The sequence below is a fragment of the Oncorhynchus tshawytscha genome, linkage group LG21 (assembly GCF_018296145.1).
Source record: "Oncorhynchus tshawytscha isolate Ot180627B linkage group LG21, Otsh_v2.0, whole genome shotgun sequence".
NCBI lineage: Eukaryota > Metazoa > Chordata > Actinopteri > Salmoniformes > Salmonidae > Oncorhynchus > Oncorhynchus tshawytscha.
In genome coordinates this window covers 9,880,417-9,905,628 of record NC_056449.1, presented here as the reverse complement: position 1 = coordinate 9,905,628, position 25,212 = coordinate 9,880,417, and the positions used below count along the sequence as shown (strand labels likewise).

Below are 25,212 nucleotides of genomic sequence, written 5' to 3'. Positions count from 1 at the left end.
ACAAAGTACTAAATCATGTTTTGTAGAGGGGTCAAATACTTATTTCCCTCATTAAAATGCAAATCAATTTATAACATTTTTGACATGTGTTTTTCTGGATTTTTGTTTCTGTCTCTCACTGTTCAAATAAACCTACCATTAAAATTATAGACGGATCATTTCTTTGTCATTGGGTAAACGTACAACATCAGCAGGGGATCAAATACTTCCCCCCCTCACTGTAACATTGAGGGAGATTCTTAAAATGTATCACTTAATAGCAAGAACAGCACCATCTAGTGGTCAGAACCTGGTATGATCAGGATGTAGGATGGGACATTAACCTAAAAGCAATGACTAATTTCTCTGAACAGTGGGGAGAAAAAAACGTCACAGAGAATACATGACATGGGATGAAGAAACAATGCTCTGAACCGCAGCTCCATACTACTGGTCAGCCATAGAGAACAGATACTGTATACTCGTTGTTGGGTTTGGTGTGGGGGTTCCGTGGGTGGTGTTTGACCATTTTGTTTTGGATTCCTCATGTCTTACTCATTGTTAGAAAAAAGTTCAGTCCAAATCAGATGTAAGGTACTATATTTATTAAATAAATTAGTCCATTACATTTAAAATGGGAAATTTGGTTACAATCAATTACCTTGATGTTTCTGAGATCAAATTATATTTGAACAAAATAATGTTGCAGAAATGCTAATGTTTCTAACCATAGAAGACCATTTCAGAACGATCTGGGATGGTGGGTGTCATGGCTTGCTGAAATGACATGGAACGACTCTAGTGTCCAATAGCCCAGCATGATACTGTATGCATTAGGTCAGCTATTCAGTGCTGTGCGGCATCAGCCCACAATCTGCTACAGGAATCTAATGGCCACTAAGATGTGGAAAACAGAAAGGAGGAGTCTTAAGCGAGCGAGAAAGTTGGGAGGGAGTTGGCAGTGTGTCAGGACTGGAGCCACTGTGCCTCAGCAGCGGCAGAGCTGACGCACTAAAACCCAGACGGAGAGGGATAAGGGAAGGGCACACAGAGAGAGAGAGAGAGAGCGGGCGAGAAACCCCAGTGGCCATACGGATGGGGCAGTGTTTATTTTGACGAGGCAGACTGGATTTCACTACGGGTTAGCGGCTGCAGTTTAGAACAAGGCACTCCCCCTCTGGACTCTGCATGTGAGTGTGTATTCTCTCTCCCTCTCTCTGTCTCTCTGTCTCTGTCTCTCTCTGTGTGTGTGTGTATATATATATATATATATATATATATATATATGAGGGAGAAGTGCTTCATTGCAGCAGGACTCTGCCTTGTACACAGTAGCCAGAAAACCTACCATATATTTTTCTGTGTGGACTTCCCCACTTCTTCCTCTGTGTGGTTCTGTGGATGCGCTCGATGCGGCTCAAGGTGACTCAGGATTCCCGAGCCAGCCCCAGGGAGCATCCGAACTGGATCCCTAGACCTCCAGGGACAAGTGGGCTGAAGCTTCCTCTCTACCTCCACCTGGAAGTGGAGTTGGACTGCGGAGAGGACCGTAGGATAGTCGGGAGGATGTGAGGCCTTGACAGCAGCTGTTATCCACCACCAGGCCTACTAGACCAGTCCAGCCCTGTGGGGGGGCAAGGGAATGGGCCCAGTTTCACTGCAGGTGGAGACTGAACAGGAGCAGAAGCCAGAGAGAGAAATGGATTGCTACCATAGTCTTCTACAGGCTGGCTCTCAGCTGGAGAACACACTGCAGCGTGAGTACCTCTCCTGTACTGCCCTTACACCCCCCCTTCTCACTGGCATACATATCGTGGTATATGGAGACATATAACGCAATGTTAAGTGTGGTGTATGGAAACATAACGGTGTCACAATAGAAACTATTTAAAGCATAGTGGCAGTTTAAGGTCTATATTGTGTGTTATTGATTGGATGGTTTCTGCTGCATCCAGCAGTGGGACCCTATGTAGCCATGCAGGGATTAATGTGCTATTTTTAAACTCTGGGGGGATAGTTTTCATCCATAGCGATCATACGCAGAGGAGATATTTTTAAGTACACTCCAAATCTTGGTGTGTTTGGAGAAATGCCAAACAAACCGTTCCGTCAGTGAAATGTAATACAAAATAGATGTATTGTGTGACTGAGTTGATTAGGGAAACTATCAAGGTAGAGTTCTGTATGGTTGCTCGCAGCTTTTTGAAGTCTAGTCATAAACGATACATTCCTCTATTGGGGGATGAATCCTGTAAGGGCAGCCAGATGGACAGATTGGACAATGAAATAATGAAAACGAGTGCCACTGCATCCCTGTCATGGCCCAGACGCTACAGAAGACAGACAAGGTGATAAACAGTGCCCATGTCTTTTACACCATTCTCCTCTATCCTTTAGTTTCCATTGGAATCAAGTACATGAGGAGGAAAGGGCTATTTTCTTTGGAGATGTAGTGACAGTTTGTTGGACTCAGTCTGGGTACTGCTCCTGGATGGTGGTGATTTGTAGCTGTAGTAAACCTGATTCTCTACTCTGTAGAGGACTAGTAGGATTGTGTTGGTAAACCCTCTTTGGCACTGCTTTGTTGTGGAGCCCTGCTAGCTTGTTTACTGACTGGTTTCCCTGTACATCCCCTGGGAATGGGGGTTGTCCTTGTTCACGTACTTCCGCTGGGAATGGGGGTTGTCCCTGTCCCTGTACTTCCCCTGGGAAGGGGGGTTGTCCCTGTCCCTGTACTTCCCCTGGGAAGGGGGGTTGTCCCTGTCCCTGTACTTCCCCTGGGAAGGGGGGTTGTCCCTGTCCCTGTACTTCCCCTGGGAAGGGGGGTTGTCCCTGTCCCTGTACTTCCCCTGGGAAGGGGGTTGTCCCTGTCCCTGTACTTCCCCTGGGAAGGGGGGTTGTCCCTGTCCCTGTACTTCCCCTGGGAATGGGGGTTGTCCCTGTCCCTGTACTTCTCCTGGGAATGGGGGTTGTCCCTGTCCCTGTACTTCCCCTGGGAATGGGGGTTGTCCCTGTCCCTGTACTTCCCCTGGGAAGGGGGTTGTCCCTGTCCCTGTACTTCCCCTGGGAATGGGGGTTGTCCCTGTACTTCCCTGGGAATGGAGGTTGTCCCTGTCCCTGTACTTCCCCTGGGAATGGGGGTTGTCCCTGTCCCTGTACTTCCCCTGGGAAGGGGGGTTGTCCCTGTCCCTGTACTTTCCCTCTGTAGTGGTGGCGGTGTCCCTGTGTAGTGGTGGTGTTGTCCCTGTCCCTGTGTGAAGGTGTTGTCCCTCGTGGGAGTGTTGGCTGTGTGTGAAGGTAATGGGGACATTGGGGGGGAAAGGCCATCCTCCGGAGGTTCTATTTTAACCAGGTGGAGTTTGCTGGAGGCACTGCAGTACGTTTATATCTGACGAAGGAAAAACCTGCAGACAGACACAGTCTCACTCACACACACACAGACACACACACACAACTGATCAGTTACCTGTAAGTTTAAATCTTCACTTCCCTCCACCTGGTTGTATTTGAACCTGTCTATCATTTACTTCTCTGTGTGCGTGTGTGAAGAAACGAGGCATACAGGGTTTCCTATGGGTTGTGCGAAAAAAAATGTGTCATTTTAAAGCCCCAGAATGCTTCCTGCAGTTAATCCTGAACCTTCACAGTAAGTAATATGATCTCTAGGCTGAGAGACTGCAGTCCATAGCGACGCCATAACACACCTCTTCAACGATACCTGTCGGCACGTGATAAACAGACTCCAATTGGTAAGAGGTGTGTTTCATATAAAAAGTAAGCAATGTCTGTGCAGATGTTGAGTTATAAAAATATATCTGTCCAAGTTCACCACATTAGCTTTGCTGCATATTGATGCTAGGGCAAAAAAGAGCAGCTTGAAACCTAGATGATAAATCGGACACATCATGTTCACATGAGCCCAGATGGTCGTGTGAGTCATTTCCGACAACACTTTCCCTCAATAGCCCACCACTATAATCCCCTTAACGCTGAAAGCCCTGGATGGTTAAAGAAATATCTGCTGACTTCAAAACAGTCATGGCCCTTGTAAAAAATGTGTGTGTGTGTGCGGCTTGTGTAAACCTCAATGACTGCATGTGTGTGCCTGTCTCCCTATGTCTCAAGGGCTGTGGACAGCGTATGCAGTATATTACTCTCTCTCTCTCCACACGATGTAGCCTCTGAGACATCAGTGACTCTGTTGGCTTAAGGAAGAAGTCTCTGCCCTCATCAGCCCACCCAGTGTGCCCACATACTGGCCTCATGGCACGGGCAGTGTGCCCACATACTGGCCTCATGGCACGGGCAGTGTGCCCACATACTGGCCTCATGGCACGAGCAGTGCCAGTCATGTGTGATGGCACTGAAATTGAGGGGCTGTGTGGCCCCCATCTTGTCACGGTCTTAGCTAGGCAAAATGTGTCCCATTCACGTCTAAATGACTCAATCTCTTTGCAGAGAACAACTATTTAAATTCTGTTGATGATCATCTATTTGGGGGGGGAGGGTTTCTTGAGTAAATGAGCACGGGAATAGAGGGAGGAAAATAACCAGAATCTTGTTGGACTACTACAAGAAAGTTGTGCCAGCTACTGCAGGTTGGCTAATTCTCAGCAAAAGACACAGGACTATCACAGATCAACCACATGTCATCAGGAGGGACAGGATGCCTGGCCACAGCCTGGCCAGCCCTGCTTTACCCTGAGCCTTTAATCTGGCCAGCTGTCTGGTAGTCTGTCTCAGGACCCACTTATGCTTAATGGGGAATATCATTTTCTGGGCCAGGGCAGAACAAACACAGGTTATTTGCGTTTTAAAGCAGCAAACACTACTCAGTGAAGTCACCTGACTAGGCTTTGGTGCTTGGATGCTTTGATGAATCAAGTCAGCGGGAATATTTATTTACTAGCTGTGTGGCTGCAAAATAGAAGGCGTGATTTGGAGGCTGGGTGTGTTGTGCAGACATCTTGTTTAGCATGCCAAGCAGAGACCGAGTGGTTTACACCATGTGATGAGTGGTGCAGAGTGCTGATTGGAGAGGGGCCGTGGCGGAGTCTCATCCTGGGATCACAGACTAGCACGCATATTAAAAACACTGCAGCCAGCCTGCCTGCAGCACAAGCTTTCTCCCGCGGCTCTTCTGTGTAGTATAATGCCTACAGTAAGGAGCAGACAAGGCGGCTGCAGTGTGTGTGCTGTTAAGTCTCTCAGAATTGTTTTGGTTGCCTATTATCATACAGTGCATTCAGAAAGTATTCTGACCCCAAGACATTTTCCACATTTTGTTACGTTACAGCCTTATTCTAAAATTGATTGAATTGTTTTTTCCCTCATCAATCTGCAAACAATACCCCATAATGACAAAGCAAAACCAGTTAAAAAGAAAAAACTGAAATATCACATTTGCATAAGTATTCAGACCCTTTACGATTTCAACCTCAAGTCTTCTTGGGTATGATGCTACAAACTTGGAACACCTGTATTTGGGGAGTTTCTCCCATTCTTCTCTGCAGATCCTCTCAAGCTCTGTCAGGTTGGATGGGGAGTGTCGCTCCACAGCTATTTTCAGGTCTCTCCAGAGATGTCCGATTGGGTTAATGTCCGGGCTCTGGCTGGGCCACTCCAGGACATTCAGAGCATTGTCCTGAAGCCACTCCCGTGTTGTTGGCTGTGTGCTCAGGGTCATTGTCCTGTTGGATGGTAAACCTTCACCCCAGACTGAGGTCCTGAGTGCTCTGGAGCAGGATTTCATCAAGGACCTCTCTGTACTTTGCTCCATTCATCTTTCCCCCAATCCTGCCTAGTCTCCTAGTCCCTGCCACTGAAAAACATCCCCACAGCATGATGCTGCCACCACCATGCTTCCCCATAGGGATGGTACCAGGTTTCCTCCAGACGTGACACTTGGCATTCAGGCCATAGAGTTCAATATTGTTTTCATCAGACCAGAGAATCTTGTTTCTCATTGTCTGAGGGTCTTTAGGTGGCTTTTGGCAAACTCCAAGCGGGCTGTCATGTGCCTTTTACTGAGGTGTGATTTCCGTCTGGCCACTCTACCATAAAGGCCTGATTGGTGGAGTGCTGCAGAGATGGTTGTCCTTCTGGAAGGTTCTCCCATCTCCACAGAGGAACTCTGGAGCTCTGTCAGAGTGACCATCTGGTTCTTGGTAACCTCCCTGACCAAGACCCTTCTCCCCTGATTGCTCAGTTTGGCCGGGCGGCCAGCTCTAGAACGAGTCTTGGTGGTTCCAAACTTGTTCCATTTAAGAATGATGGAGGCCACTGTGTTCTTGGGGATCTTCAATGCTGTAGAAATGTTTTGGTACTCTTCCCCAGATCTGTGCCTCGACACAATCCTGTCTCTGAGCTCGACAGACAATTCCTTCGACCTCATGGCTTGGTTTTTGCTCTGACATGCACTGTCAACTGTAGGAACCTGTATAGACAGGTTTGTGTCTTTCCAAATCATGTTCAATCAAGTTGTAGAAACATCTCAAGGATGATCATGGAAACAGGATGCACCTGAGCGTAATTATGAGTCTCATATCAAAGGGTCTCTAAATAAGGTGTTTCTGTTTTTTTATATTTAATACATTTTCAAACATTTCTAAAACCTGTTTTCATTTTGTCATTATGGAGTATTGTGTGTAGTGTGAGGATTATTATGATAATGTTTTAATCATTTTTAGAATAAGGCTGTAACGTAACAAAAGGTAGAAAAAGACATGGGGTCTGAATACTTTCCGAATTCACTGTATCTGGTTTCCGGATATTACTTGCCTGACGACTCATCCTGAATTGAATTTCGCTGCTCTATCGATTGCGACATACATTGTCTAAATCTGCCATCCTGGAACTCATTTGTGTGACGTCAAAATGAGGGGCATTGTACAAAACAAATTAATCAGCGATTGGATCGTCTCTAACAAATCTAACCAATCAAAGTGGATAATGTCATCATGTAGGCTGGCTCTGGCCCAACCTATCGTTTTCAGGGACCAATCAGAACGTTCAGAATGTGTTTGCGTTCCAAAAGACGTTGGGGAGGGGGGCAAATCCAGACCCAACGTGGAGAAGAGTGGGCGTTGGCGTTTTGCCGGAGCGATGTGGAATGGTAGCCTGAAAAGGATATTTAACCTTTTCTCATTAGATTGCCTCTAAATTACAGTCACAAATGGCATCTTCTGTCATATGCTGTGCCGCATTAAGGGATGACAAAATCATTGGTTGTGAAGCTGCATAGTAGACATTGTTGACGTCAGCTGTACAAGAGATGCAGTGTGTCCAGGAGTACATCCACTATCTACCCCCAATGAACTATTTAGAAACTGCCTATGAGTACTACATGTGGCCTTTCCAAGCTCTCTGATACACTCAAGCCAGAGATCTGCAGAGCTCATTACCCCTCCACTCGCTGACTCCCCGCCAGACACTGTTACCCCCGACGACATCGATGTGGAAAAGGACACACTCTCCCTCTCTCGACACGGTCTCCCCCCTCTTTCTCTCTCTCTACCCTGCATATCTCTCTTTCTCTCTCTCCTTATACTGCATCTCTCTGTGTGTATGAAATCCTATTCATATTTACTAATACTGTGTATTATTCACAAGGAGACTGAGTGTATGTGAATCAAGTGATCGGTTGCATAAACTAGTCGACCACAGAGCATTATATATGACTATATACGACTTTTACTTTAGAGTTATATAATGCGTTTAGTTTAAACTCAGTCTTCAGTGTGGCTTCAATCATCCCACTATATCATTGTATATTTATGTTACATGCAGTGTAGAGTCCTTTCAACATTGTGGAATGAGGAGTGAGTCAGTGCTGCCTGCCACCACAGCTTGGTGTACACCACAGGAGGCTGGTGAGGGGAGGACAGCTCATACCATGTGTTTGACGTATTCGATGCCATTTCACACCAGCCTATACCAAGAGCCCATCCTCCCCAATGTAGGTGCCACCAGCCTCCTGTAGTGTAAACAGTATATGACCTCCTGCTGCCTCACCTGGTGACGAGAGAAGGGCATGGAGAGGTATAGTGACTGCCTCCTGCTGTTCTAGCCTGGATGACACAGTGGATAGAAGGGGTCCAGACCCACCTCAGAACGATTGACTGACTTGAACCAAACAGCTGAGTCTGATACCTTTCTTACCACTGTAATGTTGTTTTACATATGACCACTGGGTGGCAGTATTTCTCTCTGCTATTTCATCATTCTTATGGGACAAGTTATGAATTATAACCACTGTGTGACAGGTTGAAAGAGGCCTCATTGGGACCTGTTATTCTAATCTCTCTCTCTTCCCCCCCCCCCCCCTTTCCCACAGAAGTGTCAGTCTCTATGAGTATGAAGGAGGTGGATGGCTACATTGAGAAGCAGGTGGCCTACCTGTCAGGTGGGGGCTCTTTACTTAGTCTTGTCCCACTACTGAGGGTTCATAACCTCTGACCGTCGACTATTTGAATGAGGCGTCCGCAAAGAACGTAATATCCTTGTTTAACACATTGTTGAGTGTGATTGTTCATATGAAAATCATTTTTTCTTCGCAGGGGGGCGTGGTGAGGACTCAAGCGTGATCGTGACCCTCCCAGAATACTCGGCTTTCAGCGACATTCCGGAGGAATCTTTAGCCAAAGTCTTAACATACCTCACCCTCATACCTCGGTGGGTGAACCACCATATTACACTCCCTCCTAATATTCATCTCGGTAGTCCTCCCTCTCTCTTCTCACAACTCTCTCTTTCTCTTGCAGTGCAGTGTGTGCCTGCTTTAGTCCAGAGTTAGAATTCTTTGCACAGATGGCACTAGATGCTCCCTATCCTATCATCTATTTCGATGCCCTAGTGATGTCCTCTGTGCCAGCTCAGAGCAGGAATACCCTGGGGAGGAGGGATCATATCATTGGATGAGTGCTGGTCACAAGAGTCGATGAATGTCCCCTGTAAACATATCTAATGTATTCACTTTGCAGTCCTTCCTTCTGTACCAAAAAATATCATTTGTTGTCAAATGAATTTAGCATATTATCAGAGTTTTTAGGTACTATACCTGTACATTTGATCAGTAAAAGTATACATTTGTTCAGTGAAAGTATACATTTGTTCAGTGAAAGTATACATTTGTTCAGTGAAAGTATACATTTGATCAGTGAAAGTATACATTTGATCAGTGAAAGTATACATTTGTTCAGTGAAAGTATACATTTGATCAGTGAAAGTATACATTTGTTCAGTGAAAGGTACATGTGTTCAAATACTTTTGGTTCTTGTGTTTGCAGAGCAAGACAGCCAGGTGTAAAATTCATCATCATTTTAGACAGAAGACTGGATACATGGACCTCTATCAAAACAGCACTTGCCCGAATTGCGGTGAGCAAGTTAAAGTCACGGCATTTTTTTCGCGTGCATACATGCACTCTCGTGCATGTGGAAATGAAATCAAACGTTATTGGTCGCATACACAGTTTATCAGATCTTATTGTAGGGGGCTGCGAAATTCCTATGTTACTAGCTCTTAATAATGCAGTAACACGTCAAACAAGTACACTAAATAATAATACTTTTTAAAGAAATCAAGAAAGGTCGGAAACCAAATCAAATCTACTGTGGAAGTATGGTAACGATACTAGTTTAGGCCTGGCCCTATCCTACTAAAGAACGGATGATTTGCTGCTGTGGAAGAAAAAAAACTTCAGAATATCAATACTATCAGACGACGTCAGATTGGGGAGTTGTCCATGGTGCTGAATTATCCCCACTCAGTTCCTGCTGTTTCGGGATGGTCTCTTGTGCGGTTTTCATAAAAATACTGCAGTTGTTTTGTCACCGTTTATTATTGCGCATACATCATTTTCTTAATAAATTGTTCTGTATTCACTGTATGAAAATAAAGTCCCGTCGTGAGGGAATCAAAATGCAGAGCCAGCACTCCGCTACTTGGATATTTACCCGATGAAGCTATATTTCGTCGGAAAATGAGGGAGAGCGGGAAGTCGAGAAGGTTAGAGGAAGGGAGAGCTTGCAGAGAGCGCTGCCACCCTCCTCCTGGCAGCAACGTTGATGCAGCGGAGTAGAGGGGCCAAGTAACTTGGCACCAATTTGTTAGCGACATCGCATAAATGTCTGTTAACACGATGGCTGAGAGTTACCAGCGCCGAGGATTGCACAGGACACTGAAGAGCCCGGTAACGCGCTTATTACATAGTTTGATTACGTGCTAAAATAGTTGTGCTTGAGTTTGGGTGGGCAGAGTGAATGCGGCATCGGTCACTGACATCAGCTTGCTAAGCGTAGCACTGCGGTGCAGAGCCTGATTTGAGTTTAGTCATACGGTTGATGCAGTGAGACCGAGAAACATAACTTGCTTATATGAATGCAAACCGAGCAGTTATATTTTTTTTAGCATGTTGAGCTTGAAGGGCAGAGTTTATGTTTGCGGTAGCCTGAAGCTAGATTTAGATAGGACAAATGAATGTCAAAGAGCTCTATAACCGAATGCATCGGTCTTTTGGGGGAATAATCCATTTCCCACTGTTTAATTTCGATGTTCTGTGCTGCACATGTTCACGCTTTAACAGCTGGCAACTTCAATTGAACCAAACCCATTTGTTAGTTAGCAGACCTTCACCACCGCAGTCGTGTGAGAAATGGCTGTGAGCATTATTTTTCAAATTTAGCTCATCAGATTGTCATCCTTAGCCTACTGCTTTACTTGTGATCTGACGCTGGAAATCACTCTGAAAATCACCTCATCCCTAAAAAAATACAGACTACCTACTATCTGCTCTTGTTTAGTGAATCCATTTGATATTGACTGCAACTTTAATACACCTGTGATAGGCACTAGCTAGCAGGATATGTCTGGCTTTCCTTATCTGATTGACAGTGGGTGAGCCTGCTTTGTCTGACTGCGGATGATTGCTTGTTAGTGCAGTCAATATGTCCTGTCAGTGACAGATGCTGGCAAATGCCTATCCCTCTATGCATCCAGAAGTGTGAACAGACTCTGGCGTAGTGTTGGGTAAAGACATGGTCCAGGAATTGTCAAAGGTCAGAGCTCACTGTCCAACCCCGGGGGTGTGATTGTGTCCCTCTCCGTCTCCAGGCCTCCTTCCCTGGGAACCTCCACCTGGTGCTGGTGCTGAGACCCACCAGCTTCTTCCAGCGCACCGTCACAGACCTGGGCTTCCGTTTCAGTCAGGAGGACTTCATGCTCAAGATGCCAGTAAGGCAGATCAGAGGCCAAATCCAACACTTCACCACACGGCATCGGCATCTCATGTTTGAAGAAGCGTGCGTAGTACTACACACAGTGTGCAATGTGCAGCTTATTGTAGCTCTCCTTTATTAGGTGGTGATGCTGAGCTCTGTGACAGACCTACTGAGATATGTTGATGAGAACCAACTGACCTCTGAGTTTGGTGGAACCCTGGACTACTGCCACAGTGACTGGATCGTTCTAAGAACAGTACATACTTGTCACTTACATAGCATCCGCCATGCAGCCACTCAGAACCCCCAACACTTCTGTTACAACATATCTGATGCAGAGAGACACATTCACACTTGGCCTGTATGTTTGCACAGTTCTGAGTGATGACATCAGAGTATACATTTATAAACACTGTGATGACTTCCCTGTGTTGTGTGTGTGTGCTCGTGCTCGTGCTCTCTGGCTCCCCTCCAGGCCATAGAGAGCTTTGCGGTGACAGTTAAGGACATAGCTCAGATGCTGCAGGCGTTTGGCACAGAGCTGGCTGAGACCAAACTGCCAGCTGAGGGAACCGCCATCATGCGCCTCCTCTCAACCCACACTGACAAGTACAGGAAACTCAAGGTATACTGCAACCCTTTTTACACCATAGAGGTAGAGGACTCATCTTTGTATCTGTGCCGTTATACCGTCTGTGGGCAGTGCTATTGAAGTAATAGATTTTCCCTTTCTTCATTGGCTGATTTGCTCCCAACTCATAGAAATCCCCACCCAGTTGACTACCTTAAAATGGAGGAAGCCCTCAATGGCAATGTCCATGCTAAAATGGGTTATATCTATGATGAGTCCTCTATCACTATGTTTTACACTAGACTCTATCATAATATGTTACAATTCTATATCAGTGGCAGACTAACTGACAGCCAGTCTACATGTTCACCCTGATATTTTATAACCATTTTGTCTGTCTTGATCATTTTCTGTCTTGTACAGGAAGCGATACGGTCAGTATCAAAGGAGGGTCGTCACCTGCTGGCTAGCCTGGAGGCCTCGGGGAGAGAGGAGGATTCACTTTGGGATGTCAGGCTGGACTGGGAGACTGTGCAGAGGTGTGTGTTTATATAACCTCAGAGATAATCATGCTACTGTCTGCCTAAAGAGTGGTCATGGGGCTCCTGAATGGCGGAGCGGTCTGAGGCACTGCATCTCAGTGCTAGAGGTGTCACTACAGACCCTGGTTCAAACCCGGGCTGTATCACAACTGGCTATGATTGGGAGTCCCATAGGGCAGTGCACAATTGGCACAGCATTGTCCGGGATAGGGGAGGCTTGCCTAGTTAAATAAAGGTAATTTTTTGATTATAACCTCTGTCTCTGGTCTTCAGGCTACTAGCTCAGCTGAGGGGCATGGAGTCAGCCTTTGACGGCTTCTTTGAGAAGCATCATCTAAAACTGCAACAGTACTTACAGCTGCTCAGATACGAACATCGCTTCCAGGAGGTGAGACTGATCAATTGCATAATTGATGATGGTTGATTCATTGTCGAGAGGCAACTCTTAGAACAAGGAGGACACGTGGTGTACAGTTTAATTTGAGATCGGATGGGACGTTTTGAATTTGGGAGGGGTATACGTCTCTAACTAATGTCTTTCTCTCTCTCGTTGTCAGATGGAGTTGTCTCTGGAGCATCTGGCGTCCCAGGAGAGAGAGATGTCGTCGTCAGGGGAGAAGCTGACTCAGACAGAGCAGACACTCAGAGACCTGGACATCCTGGAGGCTCACGCACAGGTCAGTGTTTACTAGGGGACACTTCCCTGATCAGATCAATGGACCAGGGTTACACATACTGTGGTTGCCAGAGATTGTCTTCTCAGGGACTCGTGCTTTTGGTAATAGCATTGTGTCACAGGCCGGCTCATAGCCTGAGGCAAAAATGAGGGGACGCGAACAACAGGTATAGGCCAATCAAAAAGGTTCTTTATTGTAAAACAAAACTATTAACTTTAAACAAAGAAAAAGAAATGAAGTGTGAAAGTATCATAATGTAAGGTGTATGTAAAGTGCAGGGGTGCATGAATCTGTGTGTGTGAATGACTGAGTGAAAACTATGCAAAACGGAGGAGGAGGAGGATACATTGAGCCCAGGTGACTCCAATCACTAACGACCCTCCTCTGCCTGCAGGAGGAACCGCAACCTGCACTGCAGAGGAGGGGCCGTGACAATTGGTTGTGTAGCTCGGATTGAAGTGTATTTGCCGTTGTGATGCTGTGTGTATGTAGGCCTCCTGTATGCCATGTGTTGTTGTATGTAACTGACTGTGGTGTCCTGGTTGTGTTGCTAGGAGGAGATGGTCAGTGCCCAGATCATCATTCTCCATGGGCACCAGCTGGCAGCCAGTCACCACTATGCCATGGCCCTGATCTTGCAGCGCGGCAACGAGCTACGTCACCGCTGTGACACGCTCAGTAATGCTCTGAGAGTGAAACGCGCACACCTCTCCCGGGCCCACCGGCTGCTGCTACGCCTCGGCCAGGTAGAGGACACACACACACACACACTGTTGACACTATTGCACACAGATGAGTACAAATCTAACATCATACACAAACAACCACGCTGATACTCTGTCAAGTGCTACGGTATATCCGAATATGACTGGTCGGTGTGACATCGTTGTCTTATCCCCTCCATAGGCCCAGAGTTGGTGTGACGATGGGGCCTACTTGTTGGCTCAGCAGCTGGTGGATAAGTTCCAGTCTAAGGAGGGGGCCCAGGCTGCTTTGAAGGACATGGATAGATTCCTGGAGGGGGCTCCGTCTCTTCTCAGCTCAGGACCTGACCTCCTGGCTGTGGAGTTTGAGTCTGTCCTCACCCCAGAGATACAGGTCCAACACCAAGCCAGTGTCTCTCATTGACAAACAGCCTGATGGTTTAAAGAGTAACCCCCTCTGTAATGTTTCTCCTGACCCATCTGTGTATAATCCATTCTCAATGTTTTCTATCAACCTGTAATATATCTAATATTACAGGACTTATACAAGTATTCATTTCTGGTCATGGTACCTTCAGGCAACCTTCAAGACTGCATAAAGGCTATAAACGGCTGTTTAACTAACACTCAATACAGGTTTTGGGTCGATATGAATGTCCTAAGCTCCTCTTCCATCCTCCCCAGGTCCAGATAGGGGAAACATTTGAGAAGCACACGGTGGTGCAGGAGATGATCCACAACAGGCAGGTCTGTCTGAGGAAGCTGGCTGATAAACACGTCCGTCCCATCCAACTAGTGGCCCCCAGGGCGGAGAGCCCGCCCCGCTCCAAGTCCCCACTCTTTTCCCCCAAACATGGTAAGAGGAGGCAGTGGACTATACACACACACACACACACACACACACACACCACACACACACACACACTCAATCACACACATTCAATCACACTTGATACAGTACATTAGCATTTGTCACAGTAGATTAAAGAACATCAGACTACAGTTGACTGTTTGGGGTTATAGAGGCTTACAGCACACTTTAATTATCCAGCTCCGCTAGGCCTCCACCCAGGGCTCTGCTGTTTCCCAGGCCCTGTGTATGCAGCCCTCCCCTGGCCTGACAGCCGTCCCTCTCCCCTGGGTACTGGGTGTCGTCCGTATTCTCAGCCTAGGGCTTCACACACCATCCTCCAGGCCACAAAGCAGTAATCAAAACAGCAAACCACAGGCTCCAGTAATGAGGAAGCCCAGGGTCTTTGTGCTCGACCTCAGTTAGCGGTCCACCTTTACCAATGAGCTAGCTGTTAGAGCCCAGCACTATAATCAGTCCTTGGGGGATACTCGGTTAGCCGTGATGCTAGCTGTGTACTGTATGGTAATAATGTATATGAACCACGTACGGCAAAGACCCTTTCATCTCCCACTCGCCTCCAGGCAGGGCTGAACAAAGCTAGCCATACCGCACCCAATTAATAATGAGGTGCGACGTGTGGGTGTGTTTCTCACACACAGAAGGAAACCCCTTTTATAAGAGGGGAGATGAAGATAAATGTGTTGGCTCTGATTTAGTGTGATAATGTGCACGCGCACACACATGCTGGTCTTAGGGTATGTGAGGAGCACGTGATCAAACGGATACAGTCAGTCAGCCATTTACACCAGACAGTACTGTGGGTGATGTGTTCGTAGAGGATATAGTAGTATTGGAGTTCCACTGCAAGCTGCTTATTACCAATGATTAACTAGCCGTCCATCAGAAGAGAAGTATCAAGTGTAAACCCTGGACCAACAGTCATCCCCGGGGTCAAAGACCGGACAACCTGGTCCCACAGGACCTTTCAAACCTACTATCATCGTCAAATCGCTGCAAGCATCTACTCAGTGTAATGACGGCTCTCTGTTCGTGTTAACTACTGTGCCGTATACCACGTCATGGCTTCATCAAAGCATACGTGGAGACATATGCTATACTTAGCATTGTTAACATGTTTTCCAGACGGGTCTGGTGTTTCATCAAAAGCATAGAAACCTACAGTGTTATCGAGTTCAGCTGAGAGGTCGTGTGTTGCAGGTGTCGACGGTTTGAAGTTCTCCTTCGATCTGTCACTCCCTGGGAAGAGGACGTCCCGGAAAAGCCCCGCCTCCAGAAAGGTGAGATGGTCGAAGAAGGACGTGAAAGATGAACGTCTAGTATAGAACAGTTCACACACGTCACTGTGGCTGTGATGATGACATGTATGATGGGAATGTTATGGCAACTGAAAATGCATTAGGTGGATTCCCTCCATGTAGGGGCGGCAGGTAGCCTAGTGGTTAGAGCGGTGGGCCACTAACAGAAAGGTTGCTAGATCGAATCCCCGAGCTGACAAGGTAAACATCTGTCATTCTGCCCCTGAACAAGGCAGTTAACCCACCGTTCCTAACTGACTTGCCTAGTTAAATAAAGGTTTATTAAAATGGTTGTCTGTATGTCTTGGCCGTCTCAGATCGAGGTGATGCATGACTACCAGGAGAATAGGAGCTCCCTGCTCTCCAGCCTGGAAGGAGAGGACAGCCCAGACCTTCTCAAACGGTAAGTCTTCTCATCCTCTACATATTTGTGCTGTGGTCTTCCTGATTCCTTATGTTCAGACAGAATACTAACGAGGCCCTCTGGCCCTGTGTCTCCACAGTCACGTGATGAGGGAGCTGATTGAGACAGAGAGGGTCTATGTGGAGGAGCTGCTGTCAGTGCTGCTGGTGAGAGCACAGCAGCGTTTTCCCCAGCTATTACTGGATTACTACAGTGTGTTTTGTATTCTGATTATGTGCGTATTGTGTAGGGTTACAGGGGAGAGATGGAGAACCCGGCCCTCGCGGGGCTCTTGCCCCCCATCCTGCGCAGTAAAAGGAACGTCCTGTTTGGCAACATGCCTGAGATCTACAACTTCCACAGCAGGCAAGGAAACATCAGTTGGGAAGGGCAAACATGCATGCTCACACACGCATATACATACGTACATACATACATACACACACACAGTGCATTTGGAAAGTATTCAGACCCCTTGACTTAACATTTTGTTTACGTTACGGCCTTATTCTAAAATTGATTCAATTGTTTTTCTTCCTCATAAAGTTACAAAATACTCCATAATGACAATGCAAAAACAGGTTTTTCGATTTTTCTTCTTCTAATTTATAAAAAATTAAAAACTGGGCCTCCTGAGTGGTGCAGCGGTCTAAGGCACTGCATCACAAAACTAGACATCACTACAGACCCAGGTTTGATCCCAGGCTGTGTCGCAGCTGGCCGTGACCGGGAGACCCATGAGGCGACACACAGTTGGCCCAACGTCATCCGGGTTAGAGGAGGGTTTGGCCGGCCGGGATGTCCTTGTCACATTGCGCTCTAGTGACTCCTTGTGGTGGGCCGGGTGCCTGCATGCTGACTTTGGTCGCCAGCTGTATGGTGTTTCCTCCGACACATTGGTGATGCTGGCTTCGGTGTTAAGCGAGCAGTGTGTCAAAAAGCAGTACTGTTTCGTAGGACGCGTGGCTCTCGACCTTCGCCTCTCCCGAGTCTGCACTTGAGTTGCAGCAATGGGACAAGACTGTAACTACCAATTGGATATCACAAAATTGGGACGAAATAGGGGTAAAATACCATGCTTCACCATTAGGATGGTGACAGATTTCCTCCAGACATGATGCTTGGCATTTAGTCCAAAGAGTTCAATCTTGGTTTCTTCAGACCAGAGAATCTTGTTTCTCATGGTCTGAGAGTCTTTTAGGTGCCTTTTGGCAAACTCCAAGTGGGCTGTCATGTGCCTTTTACTAAGGAGTGGCTTTCGTATGGCCACTCTACCATAAAGGCCTGATTGTCCTTCTAGAAGGTTCTCCCATCTCCACAGAGGAACACTGGAGCTCTGTCAGAATGACCATTGGGTTTTTGGTCACCTCCCTGACCAAGGCAATTCCCCCCCCGATTGCTCAGTTTGCCCGGGGGGCCAGCTCTAGGAAGAGTTATGGAGGCCACTGTGTTCTTGGGGACCTTCAATTATGCAGGTGGACTCCAATCAAATTGTAGAAACATCAAGAATGGAAACAGGATGCACCTGAGCTCAATTTCAACTCAATTTCAAGTCTCATAGTAAAGGGTGTGAATAATTATGTAAATAAGGTAATTCTGTTTTTTATTTTTAATACATTAGCTGACATTCCTAAAAACCTGTTTTCACTTTGTCATTATGGGGTGTTGTATGATTGAGGATTAAAAATCATATTTTTTTTTAGAATAGACCTGTAACGTAACAAAATGTGGAAAAAGTCAAGGGGTCTGACTCCTTTCCGAAGGCACTGTGTGTATCTATATCTATATATATCTCCTGTAGTTAAGAGGAAAGATCAGCACTGTCATTGACTTGTGAGAAGTCGGTCATGTTTTCTATAGGCATTTGGAGTCTCAAAGAACTGTAAGATTAAAGCAGTAATTGCATCATCATAACCTCTTTGAACTACTGCTCCATCTTAAAAACAACCATCTCTCCAGTACAGTAGCTACTAGCCAGTTTCCTCTAGCCAGCTGTGTGAGTTAGTTTATGTACAACTGTTTGAGTGGCTCTGTCTGCCTCCTATATATCCTGCCTGCTGGGTAGGCTCCCCTGCTGGGCTGAAAGGCTAAAATGGATGACTGCATGAGGCCCTAAGCCAATTAGAGCCTCTCTAACTAGTGTTAAATGCCAGTTGCTCTAACAAGCGTTTGATTATGCCAACGAGAGAGGAAACTGGCAAACACTGGGGGCTCAGTGGCATGGATGTGTGGGTGGCTAGTCATTATCTATGGAGGAGTGCTGGATAGGGGCCTGTGTGGTGATGGTGTTTGCTGCTCTGTGTGGTTAGGGTGTGACCTACTGACCTTATCTGTCTTTGACCTCTGACTCATGACCTCTTGGGTTCTACAGGGTGTTCCTCCATGACCTGGAGGGCTGCCTAGAGACCCCAGAGGGAGTAGGGGCCTGTTTTCTGGAGCGGGTGAGGAACGTCTATATGCCCTCAAACTCATCTCTGGACCGCGAAGCCAGTTCCACTGCATTTTTTAATTGTTCCCCTCTAATCAGGGACTGATTTAGACCTGGGAAACCAGGTGGGTGCAATTAATTATCAGGTAGAACAGAACCAGCAGGATCCGGACCAAGTAGGGTATGAGATAAATACCCCTGGTAGTTTGTCTGTGGTTGTTTATGAAGAATGTCTTTACCTATATCAGCTGAGAATTCTCAACTCCACGATACTCAGAGTTATGTGGCTATGAGTTTTGGCGGCGTGTACCTCCGACTCCGTCGAGTCTGTGTCAGGTGATACTTCAGCAAAAATGTCCATTTAAGGTGTAACTTTTACCTATGTTTGTGCTGTGTAAAGGCATTATTATCTTTGTGTGCTGCAATCCGTAGTTTCTGACGAAAACGTTCTCCTATGTAATCCGATCCTACGTAATTATTCCGAGCAATCCACTATTTTCCAAAGGAGCATGAAGTTAAAGACTTCCAACATGCACTACCACGCTATACTGTTATAATGATCAGTTGTTTGACTTTACCTGTCCTGATTGTTAGAGAGTTGCTAGGGGGAGTTGGAATCGATATTTCATAGAAAATTGCATTCTATGCATCACCTGCCAAAACAAAATCTCTGCCGTGCTATTGGACAGGGCTGCTCCTTCTCCGTTAACAAACACCGCTTACCTTGGCAGAGGTTGCGAAAACGTTGTTTTATTTTAAAAAACTATGAATTGTAGCACCCAAGGAAGACACAGGACAAACTTAGGTACAAGGTACGCATTAAAGGATTTGGGGAAAGTGAAGCTGATCCTAGATCTGTGACTAAGGAGAACTTCTACCTGGAACATGTCTGATGAGGTTAGAGAGTCCAGAGTTAATTCATTGTGTGGTGTTGTCGCCCTCCACGTGGAAATCGCTCTGACACCGAGTCGACGTAATCAGCATAGCACATGCGTTTCACAGTCTGGCATGGATGGTGTGTCATTGGAAATGTATGTGTGTATTTCCAGAAGGAGAATTTCAAGGTGTATGAGTGCTACTGTCAGAATAAGCCTCGCTCAGAGTCACTATGGAGGCAGTACTCGGACTGTGCCTTTTTCCAGGTCATGCTTATTTTTTCTATTCGTGCCCAATGTTTGTACTCAGCAATACTACTACTACTACTACTACTACTACTACTACACCACAATACCAGACATATTCGTTATTTTAATAGCACAAAATGATAGATTATTTATATTAGGTTCACTGTTGTTATAACCGTAACACATGATTCCCAATATCTCCCTGCCATATTCTACAGGAGTGTCAGAAGAAGCTGGAGCACAAACTTGGTCTGGACTCTTACCTGCTGAAACCAGTACAACGCCTCACCAAATACCAGCTACTACTGAAGGTCAGACCTTAGTGAAACCGGCCGACATACACACTTCTACGCAGCACACCGTGCCAATATTGCGGCATTTATATTAGCTGAAACTTGATCATAATTCAACGTCCCCAACATTCTGTCGGTGCTAACAGCACTGTGACATAACCTGGCCTTACACAGAGTCATTGAGTTGAAGGCAGGACGTGAAGGATTACAGATTAAACTAGAGATAAATCCTGTCTGGTTAATGGGGATTGTCCCGTGATTCTCCCGTGATTCTCTGTTATCTGACAAAATAAGGAACATCTTACATGCAGCACAAGGACTATTATTTTAAGGTACAGCTGGAGAATTTCAGGATTTCTTTGTTACCATATTGATCTCTACCAGACATTTGTGTGTGTGTGTCTGTGTGTCTGTGTGTGTGTGTGTGTGTGTGTGTGTGTGTGTGTGCGCGCGTGCGCGCTGTAGGAGCTACTGAAGTACAGTGCAGGAGGCTGTGAGGGGACCTCCGAACTACAGGCGGCGCTAGCAGCCATGCTCCACCTCCTCAAGTCAGTCAATGACTCCATGCATCAGATAGCCATCACAGGCTACCAGGTGACTTGTCCTTTGTGTCTGTGTGTGTCTGTGTGACACAGTGTGCTGTCCTGTATCTCTGACCCTGTGTTTTGTCCCGTGTCCCCCAGGGAGAGTTGTGTGACCTGGGCCGGGTGCTGATGCAGGGCTCCTTCAGTGTGTGGATCAGCCATAAGAAAGGCCCCACCCGTATGAAGGAGCTGGCCCGCTTCAAGCCCACGCAGAGACACCTGTTCCTGTATGAGAGAGCCCTGCTTTTCTGCAAGTGCAGGGAGGAGCATGGAGAGGGAGCAGACAAGACTCCCTCCTACAGCTTCAAGCACTGTCTGAAGGTGTGTGTGTAGGCGACACACTCTGACACATGCTCCCTGTCGCAAGGATGTTGGTTTTGGTTTGTGTGTCAAGGCGTCAGTGGGTGTGTGTGTCAGGGTGTGTGTATGTTTACGGGGCGTGATGGATGGCATCACCACCCGCTGCTCTCCTCTTGATGTACGCTAGAGCTTCTTACCTTCACACGGCGGAGGAGTGTGTGTCGGCGGGCCGGCCATGTAGCGTGTAGCTGAAGTGTACCCGACGTGACGCGTGGCATGTCCTTGTAGGCCCCAGGTGCAGACTGTGTGTGTGCGTGTGTGTCCTGGCAGATGAGTGCGGTGGGGATTACAGAGAACGTCAAGGGAGATGTGAAGAAGTTTGAGATCTGGTACAGTGGCAGGGAGGAGGTGTACGCCGTTCAGGTAAGGATCAGCCCTGCTGTGAAGTGACTGTTGATGCTATTCATGCAGCATTATGTTCTCCGAACAAGGACAAAGACAATAACTACCACCCACTGGCTTGTTCATTGTCTGTGTGTTGTTCTGTTATTTGTTGTGACAACTTCATGTAATGTATTGCTACGGTACAGTATGTGTTAAGCTACTGGAGGGCCATTTTGAAATCATGCCTGTAAGATGCAAAGAAAAGTGTGTTTCCTACTATACGTTGACTGCGTTCTAATCTGTCCTGATCTTCTCCATCTCCCAGGCTCCCACAGTGGAGGTTAAGACAGCTTGGCTCGGGGAGCTGCGGAGGATCCTCACCAACCAGCAGAAACACCTCAAAGGTTTGGACGTCACTCACATCGCTCTCCAAAGCGCACTCCGCAAAGAGCTGGTTTAACTCACCTCATCTCAGATCAATAGTCCTAGCCTGCACCTACCTAATGCACCTACCTAATGCACCTACCTAACTTGAACTTCCTCTTAAATGCGGGGAGACACGTTTCAGTTGAGTACGTTCTGTTGGACAACTGACTAGGTATCTCCCTTTCCCTCTCTTGTTTCTAACGATCCTTTTGCCTCTTCCTCTTCCACTTCTTTTCTCAGATGAGCGTTGTGTCGACATCCAGATGCCAGACCACATCCGACGGTCCCCGCCCATGTCTGAGAGGTCAGTCTTGTTGGGTGTTGTAGGACACCCCTCAGTTGTCACAGCAGCTTCCCACTTGGTGTGAGTGTGGCAGGCAGTTCAGTGAGCTGTTCAGATGGTTATGATATATGGTGTTGCGGGAGCATATCAACAAGCAGGTATGAAGCTGGGAAATAAGGAGGTGTGTGTGAAGAGAAGAGGTGTGTGTGTGTGAAGGCCCCGCTTTCTCCTTAGCTGTCTGGTTGCTGTCCTCCCCTCCCTCCCCCCTGCAGGGGTGTGCGGCCGTCCGGAGGGGCTCATACGGGCTGTCTTTCGGGGCTGGACTTTGTCTCGCTGTCCTCCGATGTCTTTGTGTGTCTGCGTTCCCGGAATCCCCGCCCTCGAAGCCCCCGGCCACGCCCCCGGCCACGCCCCCTAACAGACCCCGCCCCCAACGCCACTGACCCGTCCTGACGCTCAGTGGTAAAATCAGCCCAGCTCCGCATGCCCAGGCCCGGCTTGGCATGGCTCAGCTGACCTAAACCACCCACCAGGCTGCTGTGTTTGCATACTGACCGTCATCTGCCTCTCCTTTACTAGGCGTCTCCATTCGGCTCATACATTCACCAGACGCACGTTTCCTCATGTCTTTTGATGTCCCAGCAGACCTTCCATCTCAGACATGCTCCCCAAAATGACTACATCCATCTTTGCATGGGATTTGCAATTTTGTATGGAATGCCCCAAAAACAATCAAAGGTTTGGATGTTTTTTTTTTTTTATCTTGATTTTCCTCATGCTTTCAGCACGACAACTGCTTCTTAGATGGGGCTCGCTTTTTGAGAGGTTATTAAATTCAAATTATCTTAAGTTATTTGGCTTGTAAAATCTAGACAAACTGATACATTGATGAACCAGGAACTAGATAAATCGAGACCATATCTTTCCATGCGCTGGCATGTGTCTGCTGTGTACCAGGCCAGAGCCCACACTGTCTTTGTGTCAGCTTGGTTTGCACTTGGTCACATTGTTGCTTGGCGTGGGGCCTTTTGGCTGGCGTCTGAAAGATCATCATTGTGGTGCGAGATGAGTTTGAGGTAGAAATTGTCCTTAACCACAGATCTAAGGCCAGTTTTGCAGTTCCCCTTTAAATGGTTAAAGGTTAGAATGTGGGAACGTTAAGCTGATCTGTGTCTAAGGGCAGCTTCTACTTGGAGCATGTCTGATGAGGTTGGGGAGCACAGAGTTAGTTCGTTCATTGTGTCGCTCCCCACAGCAAACAGCAGAGGGCGTCGTTCAGCTCAGAGGACACAGTCAGGGAGGAGCAGTCCAGACCCACAGTCCCTCTCCCCAAATCACCAGCGCAACCGACACAGTGAGTACACCACTCCCTCAGACATGTACCCATAACATAATCATGTATATACCTGGTAACTACTTGTAATAATGGTGATTGGGTCATGAGAGGTGGTACATGAAACTCCCTTGACTTGATATTGGATTTATTTTGGCATATATTGCGATCCCTATTCCCTAAAGACTCAGGTGTTTCACATAAAAGAGCACCGGGTGTATGGAGGAGCTCTGGGGGAAAAGGCACATCTACTGATATTATCATTTGACTCTACCGTCTTGTTAATGAGTCCGTAAGTGCCGCACATCAGGATTTGAATGGGCATTTATCGCTACAGTTACCAAGTATTTATCTTGGTTATTTCTGGCACCATATAAGAGGAACAAGCCAAAAAATATGACTCAAAACAAACGTGTGTTTTGTCATCTCCAGGCGGGCCCGGCACGCCTCACACAATGGACATCTGTCTGGGTCTGGAGGAGTGGGGTGGAGGTCAGGACCCCTCTCACCAGTCAGACACCGAGGAGGAGGACACTGCTCAGCTGGTGCGATGGGTTCTCCACGACACCAGTACAACCACTCTCACTTACTGCACACCGTGTGGCCTCGTTCCTCACCCACAGCCTTTTAGATATGCTTATCAGAATATCGTTAGGAACCTCTCGAGGCTCCTAAATGTTTAAAAGGCGTCCTCTAGTAGGATACACCGCTACACATCCTTCGTCCAGTCTAACAGACGTGTTTCTGTCCTCCCAGGCTCCAGGCAGATATAAGGCCTCGGCTGAATGTCCACGAGACGACCCAGATGACCTCGCCATCGAGAGCGGTGACGTCATCCAGCTGCAGCACGAGGACAGCGAAGGCAACTGGTGAGTGTCGTCTCATATGCCTGGTGGTGAAGTTGGTTGCCAATGGCAGAACCCTATTTGACATGGCTTTTATATGGGCTCTGTGCCGATTTGTAAACTTAGGGAACCTAATATAGCCGGTGTAAAAGACTTAAGAACAAAACTGACCACGCAGGCAAATGGTTAAAAGGAGCAGGTGGCCATCCTATCGGCTGTCATTTTCATTTCATTTCTTAACAATTCTGCATGTTGAATGGCCAATGTTCATCAACACCCAGCAGGTAATCTACCGCACAAAGCCGCCGTGAACAGCCAACGTTCATGAGTGTGTCCCATCCTTCACCTTAACGTCTTTTACACTCTCCCTCACTCCATCTACAGGCTGGTGAAGAACCTGAGTCGCAGGCAGAAGAGCCTCATCCCACTCCCCAACCTGCACGTGGTTCTGGGACACAGCAGACGAGGAGGTATGGTTGCAGTACAGAGGAAGAGGTTTCTAAAGCCATTTGTACTCTTGATCCTCCTCCACTGCCATGTAGCTCATTTGATGGGTTTGCTTGAATAATTTGTCTCCTCTCTCATCCAGATCCAGGGAATCTGAAGGCCAGAAAGCTCAGCTCCCCTTAGAGGACAAATGCTGCCTTCAAGTGCTTGTGGGAACTGGGAAACTTTACAGTATGACGTCGTAACTCTGGAACAATTCTTCAACCAATGGCAAGCTAGATGATCTATCTAATGATCCAGTTAGCTACCGTGATTAAAGTTGACAATATTGTAAAACTAGCTACATTATACACATTGATACATTTGACAATGTCAAAAATGGATTCGCTTTAACATCTTTTGGTTGAAAAGGTGAAAGGTCAGTGATGAAAAGTCACAACTTGGAAACTCTGTTATCAAACCCTATCTCTGACTTTCCCACTTGGAATTCCGACTTGGGA

General features: G+C 46.9%; 1 protein-coding gene across 7 annotated transcripts; it reads left to right on the top strand.

Moving 5' to 3' along the window:
• Positions 1-925: 925 nt before the first annotated feature.
• On the top strand, positions 926-24,735 carry LOC112220879 (proto-oncogene DBL). Of its 7 annotated transcripts, XM_042303066.1 has the most exons (29): positions 929-1,736; positions 8,315-8,383; positions 8,538-8,652; positions 9,267-9,357; positions 11,093-11,212; positions 11,339-11,455; positions 11,675-11,824; positions 12,194-12,309; positions 12,586-12,700; positions 12,870-12,989; positions 13,544-13,735; positions 13,896-14,087; positions 14,378-14,549; positions 15,765-15,844; positions 16,180-16,265; positions 16,366-16,432; positions 16,516-16,631; positions 18,637-18,706; positions 19,743-19,835; positions 20,036-20,128; positions 20,576-20,704; positions 20,794-21,015; positions 21,325-21,417; positions 21,704-21,782; positions 22,045-22,108; positions 23,343-23,441; positions 23,853-23,965; positions 24,177-24,289; positions 24,650-24,735. In XM_042303066.1, exons 1-28 carry the CDS (start codon positions 1,622-1,624, stop codon positions 24,191-24,193), a joined length of 3,105 nt encoding a protein of 1,034 aa, XP_042159000.1. In that variant the 5' UTR covers positions 929-1,621; the 3' UTR covers positions 24,194-24,289; positions 24,650-24,735. The 7 variants fall into 7 exon arrangements, with proteins under 7 accessions (XP_042158999.1, XP_042158997.1, XP_042159003.1 ...); XM_042303065.1 differs by lacking the exons at positions 24,177-24,289; positions 24,650-24,735 and having other exon boundaries at positions 926-1,169; positions 1,402-1,736; positions 23,853-24,170; XM_042303063.1 differs by lacking the exons at positions 24,177-24,289; positions 24,650-24,735 and having other exon boundaries at positions 926-1,736; positions 23,853-24,170.
• Positions 24,736-25,212: the final 477 nt, after the last annotated feature.

What these genes read in the sequence shown, in the direction of transcription:
- LOC112220879 (XM_042303065.1), top strand. Translation starts at nt 1,622, where the DNA reads ATGGGCCCAGTTTCACTGCAGGTGGAGACTGAACAGGAGCAGAAGCCA. An exon ending in ACTGGATCGTTCTAAGAACA is followed by an intron (nt 11,456 to 11,674) that starts GTACATACTTGT and finishes GCTCCCCTCCAG; the next exon opens with GCCATAGAGAGCTTTGCGGT. An exon ending in ACTCTTTTCCCCCAAACATG is followed by an intron (nt 14,550 to 15,764) that starts GTAAGAGGAGGC and finishes CGTGTGTTGCAG; the next exon opens with GTGTCGACGGTTTGAAGTTC.